This window comes from Nothoprocta perdicaria, unplaced genomic scaffold, assembly GCF_003342845.1.
Source record: "Nothoprocta perdicaria isolate Ctin4 unplaced genomic scaffold, notPer1 scaffold_42, whole genome shotgun sequence".
Lineage (NCBI taxonomy): Eukaryota > Metazoa > Chordata > Aves > Tinamiformes > Tinamidae > Nothoprocta > Nothoprocta perdicaria.
In genome coordinates, this window is record NW_020455666.1 from 1,345,170 (window position 1) to 1,368,370 (window position 23,201).

Sequence of the window (23,201 nt, forward strand, 5' to 3'; positions counted from 1 at the left end):
TTTCTTTTAAATTCATAAACAAAACAAAAATAAATGGTATTTGAATTTTATTTTTTTTTTTCTACGAAACAAATCCCACACGTAGAATGTGGGACTTCAGGACTGACTTGCAGGCAAGACAACTTGATCAGGTGACAAAACCACCATCAGATTTCTAGCCCACAGACACACCAGCACCCAAATTCCTCACAAATCACTTCCTGAACTGTGGCAGGAAGGTATTTCAAGTTAAATCATTGGTGGTTTCAGCAGGCATTACAATGCTGCACAATAGCACACGACCAAAGCCACAGCTGCAACAGTCCTGCCAGCTCCCTTGATCTCCAGCATCCTTAGCTCACGTCCTTACCTAAAGGTCTAGCAGGTAAGTAGGATGGTGTTCCCTTAAGTTCCGCAAAACCACTGGAAGCCATAGGCCTTTCAAAAAAAAAAAAAAAAAAAAAAGAGATAATATAAACTAAACTTTTTTAGCATTTCCAGTTTTAAGGAATTTAGGTATTTAAGGATTTAGTAGAATTCAGGAATCAGGGATGGCACAAGGCAGCAAACATGCCTTAAACAAAGCTTCCCCTCAGCAAAGACTGGCCATATCCATCATATGGGCCCATTAGGCAATTCTGTGGTCTAGTCAGCCAGACCTTCCGCAGCTATATGCCTATATGCCTAAAAAYATCAGAAGATGATCCTCAGACAATGATCAGAGGCATGAAAAGCAATGCCTAAAAATACGGTGAAGTGAATGCTACTATTGCTTTTGTCTCTAAAGGACATGGTATAATTTAAACACATAAAGTTACCTGACAAATGTAACCAAGGAAAAAAAACCAAAAAACTAATGTGCAATCTTTTCTTCCACTTCCAACAGAACAACTGCTGTCCTGTTACTGGACTCTCTCTGCTCTTCACAAATCACATCTTTTTTCACAGGAAGTGCATCAATCAGTACCTACTCAGTTCCAGATGCAAGCTCCATTTGTTAAGATACAAGCTGTTTGTTGAGTATAACCATCTGCCTTTTCTTTTTTAAACAGCTCCAGATACATTGCAAAATGTTAGTATTTCTAGTCTTGACTCTGCAAAGTACAATAGAAACCAAGTAACTATTTTAAGAGACAATGGCTTTTCCCAATATCTTTCCACCACATTCAAACTAACAATTATGGTCAACTCCACAGTTACACAGCCCATAACTRTCTGCCTAGACATTCCTTGGAGAGTTACTGCAGGCCAACAAGAAAATTTAAACGTCAAAAACTCAGACAACTCCAACTACCAGGTAAATTTGTCACTTCTGAAACTCAGCAGACTTGCTGCCTCATCACACTATGAGACTCCACAGAAACTCCTGGATGGATGAGGATGAATGAAAAAGACACCCGTAGGACTTGTGGCAAGGTACCGTGACTCCCCTTCCTCCCCCCATGCTCAGTTTCCCTACTCGGATTACAGGATTCGCTGCTGCTTCTGGAAAGCTGCGTTTCGGGATCGGGTTTCAGTATGTAATTACCCTTGCAAAAAAATGAAAGGCAAATGCCTCAGTGATTTTATTTTCCATGCATTAGCTACAAGTAGGATCATTGCTGCAAAGGGAGAAGAAAAGAAAATCTCATACTAAAACCTCAGTAAAGAAGGTTTGTTTCTTATGGATTATAGGATAGACAGACATTAAGAAAATATGAATTCAAGAAAAGTGTTCTAATTTTAATTAAAAAAATATGCTAAGATTACACTTTCAACATATGTTATCTATGCAAAACAATAAATCTATCTGGAAACCATGCTATGTGGAAACTGACTTCTAAATAGGTGAAGGAGAACTGAAAAAAATACATAGTTTTGAGCTCTTTGGCAAACGGTCCATTTCCTTGCTTCTTATGTAACTGTAAGCCCTGGCAGGGAATTTCCAGCTGTGCCTTGTCAGCCCACGGACCGAGCACACTGTGCTGCTTCTCRTCCTCCTTTCTAGCTCTCCAAGAAACAGCATTAGCCGCTTCCCAGCGCACAGAACAGAGCAGCGCTTTGTCCCCAGGGAAAGAAGCTATTTCAGACTTAACTAAGGAATCATCTAGCATGTTTCAACAACCCCTACTGTTCCTCTCTTTGTTTTAAAGATACCAGTGTGCTTTTGTTTCATTTGCAACTGGAGACTAAATGACACCAAGCAGAATCTGCTGTTAGGTTAGATCACAAGGTAAAATACATTTTGATTTTAAATTACTGCTTAAAGCATGGTGTTGAATGGCTTAAACTACATGTTAACAGTGACCGTTTGATACTTTGTAAATATGTACGAAGTAATACGTGCTATTTTTAGCAAAACTGAACATAAATGCTTTTGTAGAGAAAGTATGCAGTACCAGTTGATCTGCTTCTTGTTTGATATGAATGTCTGCCACACACTTCATGCTTAAACTGAAAGTGCAATTATTTTATTGTTATGGCTAAATGTAACTTACTTCTATGCAAACAATTTATAGAAGAGTATGTGAAAATATTGATAAATCATTTTAATCCCTATGTATCATGAGAAAGGACCTGAGATCTTGAAATAATTGCATTTAAACTGAATATAGATTATTTAATAAATTCTGATATACTAGGTATTTGTTAAAGGATCACTACTTTAAAAAAACAACACTTTGCATTATAGTAGCAAATAGCAGAATGACAGACGTGGAACATTATGAAAATTACAAAGCAATGAACACACTACATGCTCACAGTAAGGTTATAAGAATGCTGCTATATTTTGCATGTTCTAGATATGCAAAATATGTAAAAAAAGCCATAGCAATGCAGTCATATTAAGATTATCTGGCAACACAGTATTTTCAATATATTAGCTACCAATAGGTTTATTATGACAGACAATGACTTATTATAAGCCTCTGAAGTCAAATCACTTTAATTTGCTAAGATTTAAAAGTTGTCTGGCACTATACTAAATAAAGAAACTTCCTGAGGGCTTAAACTGAGGATTCTAGTCATGGGCACAAAAGACCTAATATCTTAAGGCCATTTTCCTGCAAAACATTCACGCTTTGGGTGTTTTAAAAGGTGAGCCTCTGAGTAAACAAGCCAAGAAAMGAAACTTGGAAAAGAATCGCAGGGTTGTGCATGCAAAGGGCACCCTTTGGAGGAAAGCAGCAACAGGAGGCTTTCAGTACTTAAGTCTTAATATACTTGATGTGAAAGTATAGAATATACACTCACATATAGAATATGGCTTACARACACATTCTTTTTTTTGCAGATGGTGTTTTCTTCCTAGATTTGTAAGTATATTTTATGAAAACAAGTTCTACTTTACAATAACTGGATTTGAGAGAGTTCTACATTTTTCTGTTGAAGTTAATGGCAAAATACTGAGGCATGTTTGTACAGTAAATGTAACGTAGTTCATACTATATTAATTTTGACTTTTAAAGAAGCATGCCTGAAGAATGCAAAAGTATTTTCCCTGGATTCTGTATGATATATGTGCCTCTTGTGGCAGGAGTACATGATTAAATGCTAAACAAACTCACTCCTATACAATTTAGAAGTAGTTTAGATATTGCAGCCACAGCACTACAAAGTGTGCAAAAATGTAACCATAGCTAGGTTGTCCCTAGTTTATCAGAAGGTGTACATGTGGTCACGACTTTTCTCATGCATTGTCTTCCCGGCAGCCTCTTGGCACATTTCATTACAACACACAAAGCAGGAGTTTGCCTCACAAATTTTATAGCCAGTCGCTACTATATACAAGTTAGAAACATTAGGTCACTTTTCCTGCAAAATGAGGTACTAAGAAACAAGCCTTCTTTCCGAAAAAGAACAAACATCAAAGTACAGGCGGCTCCCACATCTCTCCGCTATGTTAGCTAACTTGAATTTCTGTAAATAAGACAGTATATAGTCTGTATAGCATTTTGGATAATGGCTGTCCAATGGATAGAAAGGAATATGCATATACCCAGTCACAGATTATTTTCACAAGCCTGTTACTATTACATCAGACATTACGACAGAGGAAAATTCGGCAACTTGTTATATAATAGGTGACATCTTTGCTACAAGAAAGCAACAAGGTAATATACACATTTTCAAAAATTGGTTCAGACAATAACGTAGTTCTAGTACCTCAAGCAATCCTATACTCTATTTATACAACATAAGGAATATAGAAGACTTGCTCCAAAGAGAAAGACTACATTATAAAGCCTGGTTGATAAATATTACAGAAAAGCAGTCTTAAACTCCCTCAAGACTTCCTTAGAGAAAAGCCATGGACTTGCTTTCAGCATAAACTTGGGCACAGAGACGAAGAGCTCTAAGCATTAAGCTCTCACTGGAGAGAGCCATTTCTCAACATCACAAGGATACCAGTACCCTCACAGTCCCCACAATCCCAGTTAAATGGGCTGCAGAACAAAAGCAATTCAAATGTCTGTTGGCTTCTTTCTGAAACAACTGCGACCATTTATGAGTGACTTTGGACATGCCCAGCCTGGCATGTGCCTGGCACAGCAGACTGGAGGTGCTGGGTGCTCACCCCTGCTGCCCTGGTGTCCAATGCCATCTATCGGCGACAGGAGAGGTAATCTTCCTCTCTGAAGCTCAAGATTATACGGTAATTTTGAATCTCTTAGCAAGCAAACATAGAACACAACCTGTTACAGATTTCGTACTCTTAGACACCTCCCCTAGCAACATGCATGTGGTGCATCAGAAATAACACTGCTGCAATCAAGCCTCCTATTCACTAAATTCACTCAMGTTCACTAAAAAGATTCTGTGAACATGTGTGAATGGCTCCTCTGGGAGCAAAACAAAATCCTTTTTCATCTCCAGTGAAAAATGTCTTGCACAGAAATGACAAACCAAAAGGTTTGGAGGCAGAACATCTGGAAAGGAATTGTCTGGTTTCCGAGACTTTGCGTTTCCACCTTCAGCAGTCACAGCAACCTAGAAGATGCATTAGGGATCAGAAAAAGGAAGCAGCTCCCAGGAACTCCCTTGCCAGAAGCAACCCTGACTACTCRGCTGCAATTACCTAGTGGCACAGCTACCCTATCTGTTTGAAGGCAGCCCCAGCTAGTCCCTCTTTAAATGAACAACTAATTTGGACTGAAAAACAAACTCCTAAATTCAATTTCACTCATTCAGTGGCCAGTCAATAAAATAACCTTCTATCCAGAGACATATTTTCATTTGGCTACCAGGGAAAAGATGCATGAAACTGGAATTGCTTGGTGAGCTCTCTCAGSGTATTCCCCCCCACCGCCCCGCAAAGACAACAAAACTTGCTTAACTGATCTGTTTTGAACTAGTCTTAAGCAAGTTCTCGTTTCCAACCAGRTGGATATAGTAAGATATTGGTCCATCTGCTTTAGCAAGTGTACCGTATGTAACTGCTTTGACACAAGAAGCTCTCTACATATCTATTTCCTCCTCTCTACCTCTTGCAGGACAGTTTCCGAGAGACACAAAAGGATGGAGGCTACATCCTTCCTCTATTATTTCCTCCTCGTCTCTCTGTGTATTCATTTTCTTCAAGATGGAGCCAGCGCAGCCCTTAGGAGGCAGAGGAGAAGGATGCACTACGGGGGCACAAGACACAGGTCTCCCAAGCAGCTGAGAATGAGGCTTCCCGCTCCAAGCCCTGTCGTGCCCAGCATTCCTCTCATTAACATCGACGACGGAGTTATGGGAGTATTCGACTCTCTCGTAGGTTTGGGTGGACAAGAATCTAGTTACAATGTCTTACCAGGTAAGAATAAACCCCTTAGCCTGCTAGTAACTCCTTATGCAATTTATAAAATGGCAAAAAGATTAATTTCAGCCCTACTTGCAACAGATACTGGAATAAAACTCCATTATGTTTTTACTCTGCTAAATTTTGCTGCGATTTATGATAATTTTGTTTAGCATATGAAACATTTTTAAAGTCCATATTTAAAAACTATAGAGAATTGCATCTTGCCACGTAATTATATTCCACAATTTTTCCAATTCTCATTTTATTATAACTAATAGAAATTTGCTGGGGTAGTATTTTCATAGTTTCAAATGCCCAGGCAGTTTGAAGGCCAATTCTAAGAGTTRTTTCTCAGTATTTTCTCCTAAGTAAATTAGTAGCATTTCATCGCACCTCCAACCTCCTAACAACCAACATAACATCAATAAATCAGTAATATTCAACRTATCTTTTAAAAGCAACAGAAACTAGAAACTATATGCAATATTTGTGGAATAATTCTTTTGATTTACTAAAAAAAAATCACACGATAGTAGCTAGAATATGAAACCTTCCTTAAGACATGCTGGCAATAGAAAAACTAAGCTAACATAAGAAAATTTTTGTTGTTGTTTGCACATTCACACATTTACCACAAGATTGCTCTATTGTTTAAGGAGGCCAAATAGTATAATTTACATAAAACTTGACTATGCAGAGATCTAGAGATTTTKGCACCACTGCACTCTTGTTAATTTTTATTTATTTATTTTTTACTTATTAAAGGAAAAACAGAGGGAGAGGATTTGGTGTCTTAGGAAACAAATAGAAAATGCATTATTCCATATTGATCTTTACTGAAACCTGACATAACCATAACAGGACTCTCTACAGTCTCTCTACACTTTTCTCGAAGAAGGCTAGACTAGAAAAGGACTAACAGTGATTGTTGTTAAGTGTCTCTTTGGTTCTGAGAGCTATAAGGCAAGAGAGCGCTCCTGCCCTAYGACCCTTATGGTTTTGATTTTGCTTTGCAAGTGGGAAATGAGGAGTCACAAATAGTTTTGAGACTCACAAGGATATATAAACCCAGCATTCATCCTTAACACAAGAAATTCTRAAAATTATTCTCAGTATTTTGGACCATCAAAAACACAGTTGGTACCCACTTGAAAAAACATTGAGATATTGTAACACTTCARTTCTTTTCATGCAAAAAAGTTCAAAAATCAAAGAGACACCGGGATTTTGTGAAAGACCAATACAAGGTTGTGTCCATTCCGTAGATAATAGATATTACATTAYGGAAGCTTTCATTCCAGTACTGCAAAGATTACACACTAAAAAATAACATATGCAATTTTATGAAAATTATGAACAAAATTAAAAAGTACTACTCGTTTTCTACATGTTATAACAATTAAGCAATAGTTTGGTTTGTTTTCGTAAGCAATAGCTTGGGTTTATTGTGCCACGATATAGATATAGTTCCCTGGATGAATAGGTCTCAACTAGCAGAACATCAGTTAGTCACATTTTCTTAAGAATTATTATTTGTTTAATGTTCTTATTTTGAGAAAGCATGAACCGATTCAAATCAAGTATTTTTTTAGTTACYACTCTAAATGGGTAAAAGAAACTCTGGACTATTGCACTTCTAGCATGAAATACAATATTCTCTCATATTATTGCTGATGTTAAGCTTTTCATTTAAAAGTAATTTCTATATTAAACAGAGGAAAATACCACATAAATAGCATAGACTTTATGTAACATATTCCAGTCTCTCCGTCAGACACCATCAGTCATGCTGAAATAATGCATGGTTCCCTCCCTCCCACTTTGTTTCTTTCTATCTGGACTTGCATCCAAAAGTTGAGCTAAAACCACTGAACTCATTTTATTTGGAACCTAATGCTAGATTTACACCATATTTCCAAAGGTTAAAAGTCCTATGCTCATCTGCCAAAGACTTCGACCACAAGGTATTTTTCAGTCTAGCTCTTAAAGTTCAAAATTTTTGTAAGTTCATGTCAGATTTGGAAAAACAGAACCTATTAAATAATTGACCACTATTATTAATCTCTCTCCTTGCGCACACACAAATAGCCATGCCCTGTCTCTTAAGTAACTCTCATGTACAGAGCAAGCAGCACAGTTTGCTACAGAAGTTTAGAGAGGCCAAGTCCTGATAACCCAAATCTTTATCCTTCTTATCCATGATTTGCAACCACTTAGATCTAGTCCAGTAGCTGACTCAAAGTAAAGAATTTGAGGAAAGCACAGACACATTTCCATTTTAAGCTAAATATATCCCTCCTCTTGACGTTTTATTGTTAAACATGAGAAAATGTAGCTTTTTCCCCTTTGGAGATTATTTGAAAACATATACAGCAACTGCTTGGCAAGTACATAAAAAAATCAAAGCCAGGATCTTAATGAGTGTCCAGGAAACAGCTGGATTAAAGATACCCGGATAGAGCAAAAAGGCTCTCATAGCCAAACAGCTCATCTCCCGCTATTGCTAACAACTCAAGTGGCTTAGAGCACAATCTTATTCTGCTGAAATTATACATATCGTGGACTAACTTGCCTTTGAAAAAAATAACAAAATGCAACTATTCAAAAAAAACTTATCTTGCCATCTTAATGGTAAATTTAAAGAGCAACTTTTAAAATTTAAGTAATATAGAGCATGCAGACAGGATGATTCTAATTCTATTCTAGGAAACAAGCTCATGTCAAAAGGTTTTTAAGTGGATAGGCAAATGAGCAGCCTTAGGATGAAGCTGAAAGTAGGGTTTCTATGAGGGATTTTGCAAAACAGGATTGAATTAAAATATTATTTTCACAGACAAACTGCTGTTCATGGCAATTCTTTTACAGTAGTCTTGTCAGGATATTTAGAGGATATCCTAGATATGTATATTCTTCTATTTAAAAATAATTGTCCAAAGACAATTCCTCTGTCTCAAATGAAGGCTTCTTTGTGAATTCAATTGAGATAAAATATTTTCCATAGCATTATTCAATCATTATATTGACGGAGAAGAAACCCAAACAACTCCTAGGAAAAGAAGAAAATCTCTACTTATTCAGAAGAAAGTAAAAAGTAACTTAAAAGATGGGTTCTCTGAGTATTGAAAGATCCCACTTCCACAAAGCCTTAGCAAAACTTCCCGATTTAGTGTGCAAGATATCAGGAAAGGCGTCAMTTTACCACAGACAAAAATCAGAAGGGAAAGGGCATAAAAATGATCCTTTAGTTCCGTATGATTCATTTTAGCCTAATTTGAAAGAAGAATTTTGCTTCTGAATTGATATTCAGCTTTTGTTGAGCTCTGATATCTGCTTGCCATATCTAAGCATAGAGAGGAACAGAGGAGCTGCCCTGCAGGAGACTCTCAGAAAATCACTTTCTAAATTTAATTTTCCCTGTTAAGAAAACTTCAGAATTTGAAAAATTTAAGAGTTTTTTTTTTTTTTTCATGAGATAAAGCAGGGTCCTCAGCAGTTTGCTTGTGAGAGGTACAAAGTACCTCTCCTCCAGGTACTCCTACAAAGTAACTATTTTGACAATTGCCTGAGACAGATGGACCTTCACTGAACTTGCACTCAGTTTTCATTACAACACTGTAATAGGGTAACAGTTACATATACATTAATCCAGCACTTTTCCTTTGATCAACTTCACAGCTGAAAGGCTGAGAATTAAACTTAGAGCAGGTTATGTTTTCAAAATAAAAACATACCAGTTGTGGTTCTTCTATTAAACCTTCTCAAAGGTTTAATAAACACTATGGTTTTATTTTGGTTTAAGCTATGTCAGTCTAATTTGTAATTTCTTTTTCTCAGGAAAGCAGGGGCACTGCATAGCCAATGGCATGATCATGTACGATAAAGCTGTGTGGTCCCCTAAGCCCTGCATCACTTGCCTCTGTTCCAAAGGACAAGTGCTGTGTGATAAAACCATGTGCCATCCTCTGCAATGCCGCACCACCATTATACCTGAAGGAGAATGCTGCCCAGTTTGCTCTGATACTGGTACAGTAGGGTGTAATATTTTTACTATTCTGCCTCACATAGAACCTTATGTAAAAGCTGCAGTTAAGTAATATTAAGGATTACAAGGTAGACACTACCCTTGTATAGGGAATACAAGTCCTGAATTAGGACATAAGAGCAGTCAGATGTACTTGTTCTTTAAAATGTCAACTAGAGGTACCTTCAGTTTTTGCCTTTCTTTTTCCTCTTTGGCTCAGTCATTTGTCAGTCTTTCAAAGTCYGAATTTTCTCCTGAGCTTTTCTACTAAGACCAGGCTTTTGGTCTCTCAAATCATATCCTAAGGGGAACAGTCTTCTATAGTTACAGAATTTTACTCTATATATGAATAATGTTTACTGAAACAAAGTTGAGATTCATACCCTCTTATCAGAAAGTTTTCCTTGTTCTCATTATCCTGGTCAGCTTCTTCTTTGGATTCAAGTATTATTTCAATGGATGACCTACCTGAGCAGTCTGGTGATTCTTCTGAACCAAAGGACCTCGGTGAAGTTGTTATACGGACATCAGCCCACACCAAAGGTGGAAAGGATGTAGTGATTAGAGCAGAGGAGGTAGAGACTGAAGAGAAAGAGATTCTTAAAATGGATGAAAAGAAAAGAAAACGGAAAGGCAAAAAAAATCGACAAAAACCTTATCACAATAAGGAGACGCTTATCRGGGGAAATCATGAAGAAAGAAGGTCATCATATGAAGAGCTACAAAAAGAAGAAATAAATAAAATGGATAAAGAAAGAATAAGAGAGAAAGTTATGGAACATGAAAGGCATCATGAAAGCAATGAAGATGACAACAGTGTACATGTGTTAAGAAGTAACACTTTCAGAGTGCCACCTCATTTCCCAATTCCTCTTCCTCCCATAGAAACACCTTTGCCGTCCGCATGTTCCACCTTGGACACTGCAATAAGCTGTATTAATGCCAAACTTACACAAATACCACCAATTTCAGATCCAGATCTAACAAGCCTGGACCTCACCGGTAAGTAAACATTATTTTATGTTCATCAATTAATACTACCCCTTCTGAAATCAAATCAAACTTAACATTAACAGAGCGTAGTTTTTTTTATCATAGAAATATGTTAGAATGAATTTTACAGCTAAGTCTGAAAGACAACAAATACGACTGTACTCAGTTACTATTTATAATACAACTATCCTCATGTTTTTCATGTACAATACTACACACCTCAGATACATACTGTAAGTTATAAATCAAACCTTGTCCTGAACTCTGCCCTAGGAAATAGTATCACTACCATCCCAGATGAAGCATTCAATGGCATACCTAATCTGGAATGGATTGACCTGAGTAAGAATAATCTTACCTCTTCTGGCATAAGTCCACAAGCATTCAAAGTAAGAAGTTTTTTTTTCCTACTATTCTATGATTATTTCTCGTTTGAAGTTAAGAATTTGTTCACAGCTGAGAAACAGATTTTCAGTCATTGGATCTAAAACTGTTTGCATCTGCTATGAGTAACCCCTAGAAGAACTTGAATAACATTTGCTAAGTATTAACTGCCAAATAACTACATGTGAAAAACAATTTTGTGTTGATATGTAATCAGTTGCAGTTTAGAAACGTTAGAAGAGTTTCATATTCTATGAATAACATCCTATATATTCATGTCTGCGTTTTTTTTTTTTTTTTGGTCACTACATTAATTCTGGAAAGCTTATGCTTTTATCATCCAGAATTTATCATCTATAGTCACAGGTGACACATACATCAGTCCAAGTTAGGAGAAGAAATATAGATGCTTATAATTAGAATTGCTGCAGGACAGCCAAATTGAAAAGTCGATGTGTTCAGCCATGTTCTTTAGAAGAAACATTACATCAAATACACACTAGCATGACTGGCACCTTTGTTAACAGCTAGCRTAAGGAAAACAAAAACAGACCAATAGGCAAAAAGCATTTTCTTATTCAAACAAACAAAGCGACTACACTGCTGCCAAAAATGCAACATCCTCAAAATGAGTATGTTTAATAAACCACACTATACTTTTAACTGTGTATTTTAACCCTATTAAGATCCTAAAAAAGCTAAAACGCTTGTATTTGGATGGAAACATGCTGGTACATATTCCCTCTGAATTACCGTCAACTTTGGAAGAAATAAAAATAAACGACAACCGCCTTCATGCCATTGATGAAGACACCTTACAAGGTAAGGTAGGGCAGCACTATCCACAAGTCTTGGAGCTGCCTTCTTTCCTCTTCTGAACAGTAGAGTATAAAGAACTACTATCTGTAAATCTCTCAAATTCCACTAAATACTAATAAATAAAATACTAACAAAGGCATAAATAAAATACTAATGCATAAATACTAATAAATGCATAAATAAAWACTAATAAATGCAACACTATGGCTATTGCACTATAATTTAAAATCTGTTTAGAAAAACATTTTAATTGCTGTGAACAGAATTTTGTGAAGTTAAATGGTTAAATTTTAAATGYGATGTGTTTTAGTAAGATAAGACAGCATTAATCAATTGATCTTCCAACTTTTTCTCCTCAGATTTAAAGAACTTAGTCACCTTGGAATTAGAAGGAAATAAACTTAGTGAAGCAAATGTCAGTCCTTGGGCCTTCTTTCCTTTAAAAAGTCTCTCTTATTTACGACTGGGGAGAAATAAATTTAGAATTATCCCACAAGGCCTTCCCACTTCTATTCAGGTAAAAAAAGAAAATAAAAAGGCAAAGAAAAGGAAAAAAAGGAACAAGCTATATTTCAGACATTTYTTTTWAAACTATTTATTACTACTAAATTATTACTGCTAGAAACTTTACAGCTCAGCATCAAGTATATTCAGAGCTCTAGAAAAAATGACTCATGCGGAAAGACTAAAGGAACTAAGATTTTTCTAGTGTGGAACAGAAGGAATTAAAGGAAATACTGGCAACAATTTCAAATATGTAAAAAGTTTTTTAAAATTGCAAATAGAAGTAGAAATTACTTCCTATGTTGACTGGTTAAAATAATTGTTTTTTTTAGGAATATGTTAAAGAAACTTCTCCCAGGAATAATGTAATTATAATTAACCCTGCTTTGCGAACAGGAAGAGGAGTTTTTGAAGATGCACACCACTATTATCTATTCTTATAGCAAACAAAAAAWTAATTTATTGTATTACTATTAAGGGTTGTTTATTTTCCCCCTCTGACTGCTGATTTATCTAAGATACCTATTTTCAGCCACTTTTATTTTACTTCACATCTCACTTCCATTGAAAAATGGTGATTCTGAAAGTCATATTAGAGCTACAAATTGACTCTGATTCAGCCTCTAACTTCTTTATGTATAAATTTAACAACTTTGTCATGTAATATGAATGACAGTTAATAACTGCATCCTTATTTTGCAATAGGAATAACAACGTATTTGCTTTCACAAAGTTTCTTTGCCCTTGTAGGAGTTATACCTTGAAAATAATCAAATAGAAGAAGTATCAGAAATTTGTTTTAACCATACAAGAAACATAAATGTCATTGTGCTAAAGCATAACAAATTAGAAGAAAATAGAATAGCACCTTTGGCTTGGATAAACCAAGAGTAAGTATCAATTATTAAAAACATGATTTTTTTCTCTATATTATTGATAAGGAAGTTAATGAAAGCAAAAAACTACTAAAAATAAGACAATTTAATTGCATAAGTTAATGATCTGACAGGAAGACTGTGCAGCCCAAGTGGAAACACTGGYACAGGCAATAGAAATGAAAGGAGAAAAAGGCTATAGGCTTTCAATTCTTCCTCTCGTAAACCCAACCTACGCTGACCACAGAAACGCTCATCTGTAACAGAGCTRCCCAACACGCTTTCGCCACTTGTCTCCTCTGCCAATTTGTTTGTTTGAAGCTTTAGAAACAGTGCTGATGACACAGGCTAGATTAAGTAGTTTGACAGACAGTTTACACTGTGATTGTTGCATGCAACACAATATGTACAAAAGGTTTCCTGGGTTGCATAAGCCAAYTAGCTAAACGCAGTCTTCAACAGTCTGAAATTTAGAGGTGTGCCATACTGCAGAAACAGCAGAAATTGCTGAACCGAGGCTATAAGTAAGTCTAAGCTAAGAGAACAATCCCAAATCACTCTTGTATACAAAACCAATTCTCTAAAATTTCAATACTTAAAGCATACGCAGTACATAGGTCATTTGCTAAACTCGCCCGGGTACCTTGCCATAGGCTGGCAGGCGGCAGAGCAGTTGCAGTCCCCCTCCATTTCCCAATTTGGAGATCTTGTGCTCTCTTCCATAAACAGAAAAAATTTTCCCTGGAAAACTACATTCCTTGTAATCACCTTCAGTGCTATTTTGTACAAACGTAACATTAATAGTGCAGTACATTACATTGTTCTCATTCCATTTATTTTTCTCCATTACCACAGGAACTTGGAGTCAATCGATCTCTCTTATAATAAGTTATATCACGTTCCCTCATATCTGCCTAAATCTTTACTACACCTGGTACTCATAGGAAATCAGATTGAAAGAATTCCAGGATACGTCTTTGGTCATATGAAGCCAGGGCTGGAATATCTCTACCTGTCTTTTAACAAACTTACTGATGATGGAGTAGATCCCATATCATTTTTTGGAGCATATCGCTCTCTGAGAGAGTTGTTTTTGGATCATAACGAATTAAAGTCTGTGCCATTTGGAATTGCGGAAATGAAAAAATTACATTTTCTAAGACTGAACAACAACAAAATAAGGTAATTATAAGCTCTTTGTTAAAATGAGGGCAGTAAAATTAATATAACAAAAGATATGCTTTAAAAACTGCTGTCTTTTAAGCAGAGGAACTAATTCTGAGTTTTCTACTGCTCTTTTCTGAGAGTTACATAACCAGAGAAAAGCAAACTGTGCTTTCACCTCTCTCAGCCGTCTTGAAAATGCACACAAAGGTCCTGAGCAACAGTTCTCTCCAGAAAATGACTCTGTAATACAGCTTGGGCCATATATCCATTGGCAGCTAAATTTGATAGTTACAGCAAAGCACCAGATTTTCCTGCTCTTATATTAAAGACCAAATTGGTTACAATAGACTTATTGTACTTATTAGACACTTATTATTGTACTTATTAGACACTTATTATGTATTGGTTACAATAGACTTATTAGACTTCAGCTGTTCATAGCCACTGAAAAAGCCTTTCCAGATTATTTAGTCAAACAAGAATCACTTGAGACAACATTTTAAATATCATGTTTTTCATCACCATTACAAARCAGCAGAGACACAAGGTGATCAAATCATGCCAGACCTGCTAAGTTAGGCACCCTCTTTCTCTGATTTGTACAGTCTACAGAACAAAGAAGCAATTGAWCTGATTATGTATGCTATATAGAAGAAATTTCATTCAACATTGGCCAGTATTTTCCTCAGAAAAACTAAATATATGATAAAACAATGCAAGGAGAGACATTAAAAAAAGAGTAATATATGTATCTTCAAAACATATTACTTAGAAAAAAATTGCTTTTCTCTTAATAGAAAGTATCTGGGAAATTAACTGTGAAGTTGTGAGTTATCCTTAGTAATTAAAATTCCTCCTACTATACCACAGGACAATCCCTCCAGAACGGATCTGCAGGACTCATGCCATGGATGATGATGACGATGACAACAGTGAAGAGGAGGAAGATCGAGACTCACGTTTGGAACACCTTCACCTTGAGAACAACTATATCAAGACAAGGCAGCTATCACCACATGCATTTTCATGCATAAGATCTTACTGCAGTGTTGTTCTCAAACCACAGAAGAGCAAATAAACATCCAAATTTTGCATTGCAAGCCCTATCACTTAAAAAAAAATATTCCCTGTTACTAACAGCTCATTTCTAATTTAAACCCTTCTTATTACTATAAATAAGAGAGCAAATTATTTAACAAAGGCAGGACTATTTCCAATAGTTTCATTATATAAGCATTAAAGAAAAATATAGGCTCAAGACYATCTCAATGCATCAAGCCGTGCTGCCAGTTAAATTTCCGTAAGTTCAGGCTTCAGAAAGAATTTAAGTGAACACTTGCTCCTGTCTGCTTTGGTCTTCTAAACTTAGAACACTTCAAAATGGCACATAAAAAAAGACTTAAAACTGTATTCACTCTTATGATATGACAACAATCAAGTGTCTTAACAAATGGACAGTATTGTAGACCTTCCTACCAAAAACCCTGCAGTGATAAATTCTCTTCCAATTAAAATTTCAAGGAAAATCCAGTTAAAAATGCTTCCAGACAGAAATTAATTCCTCTAGCTCTTCTGATCCTGGTGACRAAACACCAGAATTTTTCAGTCAGCTCTCTAAAAACCACCAAATTATATTTGAAATAGCGTTGACACAGAGTGGCAGACCTCATTCTCTTGTACAATATGTTTTTGTACTGTAGAAGAGAGCAACTGAATCACATTGCCTGTTTTAATTCCCACTTACAGTTGCTAGTGGTCAGTGAGAAAGTTTCTAAATAGCCATAAATTCACCACTGTAGAGGCTATATTGAATATCAGTCATACATTTGACTTYGATGGTTCAAATCGATCTCTGATTCCCTAAAACATACTTCAATATCTTAAGTGCTCCTAGGCGGTACTTTCTCAAAAGGGTATTGTGGTGGTAGGAGACAATTACAGATGACTRGCTAGCAATTTTTCAGGAAATTACTTTCCACATTTCCCTGAGCTATGCTGTGATATATAAAAAAATTTAGTGTTTTCTCCAGTACTATAGATACTGCCTAATCATTTCTTCTGAATAGATGGAACAAAGGCAAAAATGGTTCAATAGAGGGACTGATGTTCTATGTGCTGTAATCAACTGCATGCCATAAAAGCCTCTAAGAATGCCTGTCAACTCCTGCACCATAATTTTTTTTGCCCTCACTCTAGAATTGAAGGTTTCATGATACATTTTCCACACATCTCATGTACTGCCAATAATGATGTCATATAATCAGCATAAACATACCATTCAGACAACATGTAACCAACAAGAACCAAAATTTTTAGTATAGTAGACCRCATATATAGATGCGACTGCCGAATTCTGTTTTTGCTGAAGCTAAATAATCAAAATTCCATTGCTACATTTCAAAGTTCTCTCTTACTCAAATAGACTATTTCTTGCAAGGTACAGTAGTACATTATTTGGARTCAGTCAAAATATAATGTACTTTTTGTAAGAAAAAAACCTTAAGATACATGGTGTTCTGTAAAAAGATTTCTTTGGATATTTCGTTTGATTAACACATGGCCATAAACCAGACCGTAATGATTTTGTAAGCTTAGCAAAGAATTTATAAATTCAGCAGGTTGAGCAAAACTCAGCAGGCTGAGTTTATACATGTAATATTCTGTTTTGGATAGCTTGATTTCACTGTCTGTGCATTCCTGACATTTGAATCCTTTGTCTTTGATTTTGGCTACTTTTTAATACTTTTTTTGACAGAGTRAGAAAAGCTAAGTTATTAAAAGATGCATTTAGATTATTACTAAACACCTGACTTATTTCTGCAGCACTGTTGAGCAGTGCTTTCAAAAATGTAGCAATGTTTTGAATACACAGTGTCCCAAAGGAGGACTTCCAGTCAAACATGCTTCTGTATTGCTCCATTTTATGTATTCTTAAAATAAATTTAAGCAAAACACTATCTATGTGGAATTATCATTAATCAGCTGTTACTATTAGTAATTCCAAAGATGAAGGTATGATGAAAACTACGAATTATAAGAACATGAAAAATGTTAGGTGGCTATCAGTTCATTAAACAGAATAATATGCCTTCTTGTAAACTACTGCAGAAGAAAAAAGAAATTACAGTGCCATTGTCAGCTCTTCTTTCAGACAGAACTCTCTGAAAACAAACAAGGAGATACTCCCATGTCCAATTCTTTTCATTCAAACAGATTTTTTTTCCAAGTTTKATCTTACAGGAGCTATGACAAATCTCCTCTGGACATGGATATGGGAAGATACCCCCTCATGTCAAAACTTTAAGTCACTCAGTTTTGTCTGGAAAAAAAAAAAAACATTTTTGTGACTATGGGCCTTAAAATAATCGAAAACAACAAAGTAAATTTCACTATCTCTTCTTTTAAACTCTACAACAAATTCATGGCTCTTTTATGGAGAGATATCAATATACTYTTAACATATCTTTTAACAATGAACTTCTAATATGTCTAAGTGACAACTATTTAAAACTGCTATATCATGGCAACAAAACAAACAATTGGTCCCTTCTGTTGTACAGTCATACACAAATGTCAATTTGTTGAAACTCTCACRGGAAACATGAAGTACTGTGCTCATGTTCTCATGTCTAAAATTTTCAGACAAGATTATAACTAGTAAAGTACTAGTAATATGAGAAAATATTACTAAAACCATTTTACACTATAAACATGACGACTTTCCCCATAAAACCTGCAGAATGTAAACTTGTAAGAGCTTCACACAAGTGCTGGTGTTCTGGAAATCAGAAACTTCTTAAGGTAATTCATGAAAATCGCTACTTATTTGGAGATGTAGACACCTAACACTGCCGGTAGCTGCCTATATCTCTTGTATCCTTTTCAGRTTGACAGTCTGAAATAGGATCAACTGCAGGTCAGCTCTATTCAAAATGCAGAAAGCAACAACAAATTTGCAGTATTAACACTTTTTAAAAAATAAGTTTATATAGCCACTCATTGCTCAAATTATTTATCCTGTTTTGAAAAATATAAATTCAGTTCAAATCACTGCTCTAAGGGATTCAGAACCATACCATGACCTTCTGGTAGAACATTTTACCCTCAGGAAAAAAAGTCTACTTTGGAGAGAGTGCAGAGCTTTAAAGAGACCTACTTCTAGAGTAGCTATGTTGGAAACATTTAAGGTTCCAGTCAGAACAGAACAATTGAACAYGCTCCCCTGGCCTTATCTGGAGCAAAACCTGCACAACAGTATTCTTAGTTACAAGCACCTATCCAAAAAGGCTAATTAATCATAAGGTTGTCTCATTTGAAAGACATACGTTAGTGTTTTCTGATGAACAAAAGACATCCCTGGTGTTATTCCTTATTTAGCAATATTACCCTTCTATTACAACTAGYTACCATTAACTGCAAAAAACTATTTCAAGGGAAAAGGCTTTGATTTTATTTCTCTTGGCACACTGCAGACCATTTTAAATGGGGAAAAAACAGCAGATGTGGAATAAGAGATCTGGTTTAATGATGTCAACAACTTCTGTATAGTTGCAAAGCCCAAATATTGTGGAAAAATGTTGGAACACATTTTCCATCTAAAAGTAGGGAAGACGTCAATTACAAAACTCTAAGATGTATTAAACAGATCTTCTTCTCCCCACATAAAGAAATCTGGAATAATCATTTGATCAAAATGCATTTAGCTTATTAATTTTCTAATAAACTAATATTTTCCACAATTTTTATACTAATGCAGGCAMACAGTTATTTTACAATATTATTATGAACACTATGCTGAGAATCAATGAAATACATGCATTCATGTTGCTAATATCCAAGGGTTACTATGCATTTACAGATCCTTGCTTGAAGACAATTTTTTCCACATCAAAACATCAAAAGGATAAACATATAAAGACTTAGCACTGTTTTCTCCTTTCTCTTTTCTAGCTCAAGAAATAAAGATAAAATATCAGAACATTTCAAAACATCTCCCATATGTAGGATATAAGATGAACAAGTTTTAACAGTTATTATATCACCCTATTACCTTGGAGGAAACACTCAGATACCATTAAACACATCTAAAAGAACGTATATAGGTGAGTAYGCTACATAAAACATTTCTGGTCAAGCTGTAAGAATTTATGACAATGTATCATCTATTTCTGATGCTGAAACTACAGCAGAGAGTAAAGCAACACTAGACCAACAGACATGTTAGCATTATAGTATCAGCTTTTCCAAGCAGTAACTGTATTTTTAACTTAAAACTTCAAATAAAAGCATAATGTTTTGATAAGAAACAGCAGAAGAAAAGCAAATTGCCTCAAAGTCAATCTGAGGAAGAAATGAAATGCAGCCATTTTAAAATCACAGTTCAATCTGTTTTAAGGAAACCAAAAACAAAACAGCATCATGAACTGCAATACCCTTTTCTGGGGAACTATTTTTGGTCCTTGTGAGAGAGACTGGAATAGACSAACTCTGATCTGATCCAGTGCAGCTGCTCTTACACTCTTATGTACTTTACAGATAGCCTGGTTTGCTTGCTGCTGCGCCCAGTTGTGCACATGGCCATTATTAGCCTTTGAACACAGTTTACACATTTTCCCAATCCACAGCCTTGTCATTGCTAAAAAGTTTATTTGCATGAATCACAGGGGCCTCTTGTCAGCAGTCAAGTGTACCCTGAACATTCCCACCAATGAACTGGGCAAGCTTGCCCCTGAGTTTGCCAGAAGCCTGCAAAATACAAGTGATGGTTGAGGAATCTTGCTTGACAATGGAAGGGGGGCTGGACCACTGCTCGCTGCTTTACCTCTTGTCATTACAAATACCCACTTGTATGGTCCTCTGGGAAACACAGGCCCTCGGGGCACACATGAATTACTGTATTCCAGTCATTGCCTGAACCTAGAAGTAAAGTTTGACTCTCATTTCCACAGATCTCTCTTTCATCAATAACCATAGCTGGGAATCTAAAAAGCTACCTGCTAAGCTCAGCTRGAATGGTGACAAGAAGTCATTTTTTATTTATTTTCATGTTGCTATCCTGTCATCCCAGTGAGGTTTCAGATTGCAGTAGCTATTTCTTGACTACTGGAGATCAAAAATACACCAACATATGCTGGATATTATGATCAAGGTAGTTAGTTCCTACTACAGTATATACTGGACTCAGTGCTGGGGCATTAAGAAGCCSTTCTTTTCTCTTATTAATGATAAAAGACAAGAATCAAACCCTAAACTATGACTCTGCCAACCGTAACTCCTATAAGAAGTGATTAAATACTCACGAGCTGAATGAACTCTCCAGAGCAATACTCTTCCATACTTTTTGAGACATCAATAAATTGACCTTTTTCATGGATTTATGAATCAAAGTAAATTCAAACTTTCACAATCACGTTATTTAAAAGGTTCACATTAAAAAGCTTTTACTTTACTCTAAATTTTGTCTTTAGTCATCTGTTGTTATGTAGGGCATTTCCCGTAGCCACTGATTACAGGATTACTGTGGTCTGGTGGAATTTTTATTTCATTTGTGTTTAATTCTTGGTGCAGGATATAGAGCTCCAGRCAGTTGTTCAATGTAAATATTTAGCTAATTCATAGCTTCTGATTCAGTTTATTTGTATTAACATGCACTAAGTTATCAAGACTAGATAATAGTGTACTTACAAAACTTCATTTTCTTCTTTTAAGCAGTTCTGCTGAAGTCAGAAAAAGGAATTTTCATTCCAAGTGTGTATGTAGCATTGTGAGTGCACAACAACTGTAGGTTTACATGTGCTATTGCTAAAGTAGATCCATGTTTCTCTATGGGAACTCTTCATGATAGTAATTCATAGGGGAAAATATATAAAAGCTGAGTTATTTTTTTCCACAAGACAACTGATTTTCTCAAAGGAGTAATGCTGAACACAGCTGTGGAAATACCAGATATACAACATTTGTCAACCAAGAAAAAAAATTCTAAGCAAATTATGTAATAGTAGTTTAAAAGGATTAAAATGAGGAAAAAGTATTAACTTTTCTCACAGTAGTTTCTCTACAATTCTTAAAGTTAACCATGCCACTACATTAAGARTACATACACTACAGTTAAGATGATGACTATCTAAACATTTCATAGTTCATTTCCAATGTATAATTACAAAAGTTCCACTTTTAAATTACTGGTCTTTGTTAAAAAAATAAAATAAAGGGATACTTGACTTTAATGGAAAATGATTCAGAATTGTCTTGATTTACTCCCACTCTCCCAGAGAGAACAAATGTTTTCCAAGTTCAGCATACTTTGGCTCTCACAACAGAGCACTCAGGAAGCATGACATTTCCTCTTTCAATTAGATCAATTACTTTCTGAATCTATACAAAACATGCAAATGTACAATCTAACACATTTCCACAGCTAAACAACATGCTGCAGGAAAAGGCATTTCCTTTTGTTTGTTTTGAATCTATCACCAACTCGGTTCATTCAAGGTGACCTATTTTTTTTATTGGAAAAAGCAAAAACCTCTCCATTTCCTTCTTGATGAYGTATATGATTGAATAGATCCCTATTACCTATATGCTGCATTTATTTTGAAAACTTTCTTGACAGTTAAAAAAAATCTTTCCTCCATACATWGCCTGCTAATGTCAGCAATGAAGGAAACAATTAATCTCTGCTTTAATAAAATTGATTACAAGTGTTCTGAGTAAAGCACAGTCCATAGTTTTATAGGAAGGAGATACATACTTTTTATGCTATTTATAAAAGAACTGTTATTTAAATTATAACAAAGGCAGAAAACATAGCATAATAGAGATACAAATCATTTGCTGACAAATTACCAATGTTGTCTAGTCTGCTTATTAACACAAGCATACACAAACACAAACACATGGAATTAAGTTTAYCTACCCAAGACAAAGTTATTCAGTACTGTTGTGGAAAAAAATTGGAAATTGTCTTTTATTTAATCTCTGCGTTTAGGAACTAAATAATAGCTTCTGTTTTCAAATAGTTAAACAATGAAACTCTCATTTCCATCCATACCGCAAGTTTGTATGTAATTACAATATATGTGTTCCTTCAAATTACATATATATTTCCACAGAGTGGTCAAAGTAGCTTGCACTATCTAATGAAAAAGAAGAAACGTAAACGTAACATAACACTCTTCATGAACCAAGCATATTATCAAGAAAAAGCTATATTTTCAAATAAATGCCTTTAAAAATAGCATACTAGGGTGCCTATCAGACAACACTGATTTCTCTGGTAGTTGCTATATGGATTTGTAGTGTAGCTTAATAGCTTTTTTTCCCCTCATACTTTTTTTCCTGTTTTCTAATAAACTCTGCTCTACTATTCATTGCAGCCGAAGTCAAAGGAGACTGACCTCCCTCATTCCCAGATTGAGAGCCATAGGTCTTTACTGCTGCAAAGTAGCCAGCTTTATTAGAGTCCATAGCAGATTCAACTTTTTGAGTATCACATATTTGCAGAATTAATAGGGCCAAAGATATCTTTGTTACCTACTCTTAAATATYTAAAAAAACTGCATACCTTAAGATCAAATAATACTATAGCTACAGAATCTCAACATGTTTCTACAAGACTATTTCAACCACCCCACAGTAACAAACTATTTCAAAACTTGAAAAATCAAGTTTAGCTTGGAAACCTTCCTAGAAATAT

The 23,201-nt window shown here is 35.4% G+C and overlaps 2 protein-coding genes across 6 annotated transcripts in view; one reads left to right on the forward strand and one right to left on the reverse strand.

The window, feature by feature from the left end:
* CENPP (centromere protein P) overlaps positions 1 to 23,201 on the reverse strand; it is a 101,545-nt gene that overhangs the window by 19,433 nt on the left and 58,911 nt on the right. The gene's annotated exons all lie outside the window — the stretch shown is intronic.
* ECM2 (extracellular matrix protein 2) lies at positions 1,243 to 17,328 on the forward strand. Of its 5 annotated transcripts, XM_026046008.1 has the most exons (12): positions 1,369 to 1,395; positions 2,112 to 2,191; positions 3,254 to 3,275; positions 5,454 to 5,755; positions 9,578 to 9,766; positions 10,191 to 10,766; positions 11,031 to 11,146; positions 11,828 to 11,963; positions 12,320 to 12,477; positions 13,215 to 13,354; positions 14,195 to 14,521; positions 15,377 to 17,328. In XM_026046008.1, exons 4-12 carry the CDS (start codon positions 5,479 to 5,481, stop codon positions 15,582 to 15,584), a joined length of 2,127 nt encoding a protein of 708 aa, XP_025901793.1. In that variant the 5' UTR covers positions 1,369 to 1,395; positions 2,112 to 2,191; positions 3,254 to 3,275; positions 5,454 to 5,478; the 3' UTR covers positions 15,585 to 17,328. The 5 variants fall into 5 exon arrangements, with proteins under 5 accessions (XP_025901792.1, XP_025901795.1, XP_025901793.1 ...); XM_026046010.1 differs by lacking the exon at positions 2,112 to 2,191 and having other exon boundaries at positions 1,368 to 1,395; XM_026046011.1 differs by lacking the exon at positions 3,254 to 3,275.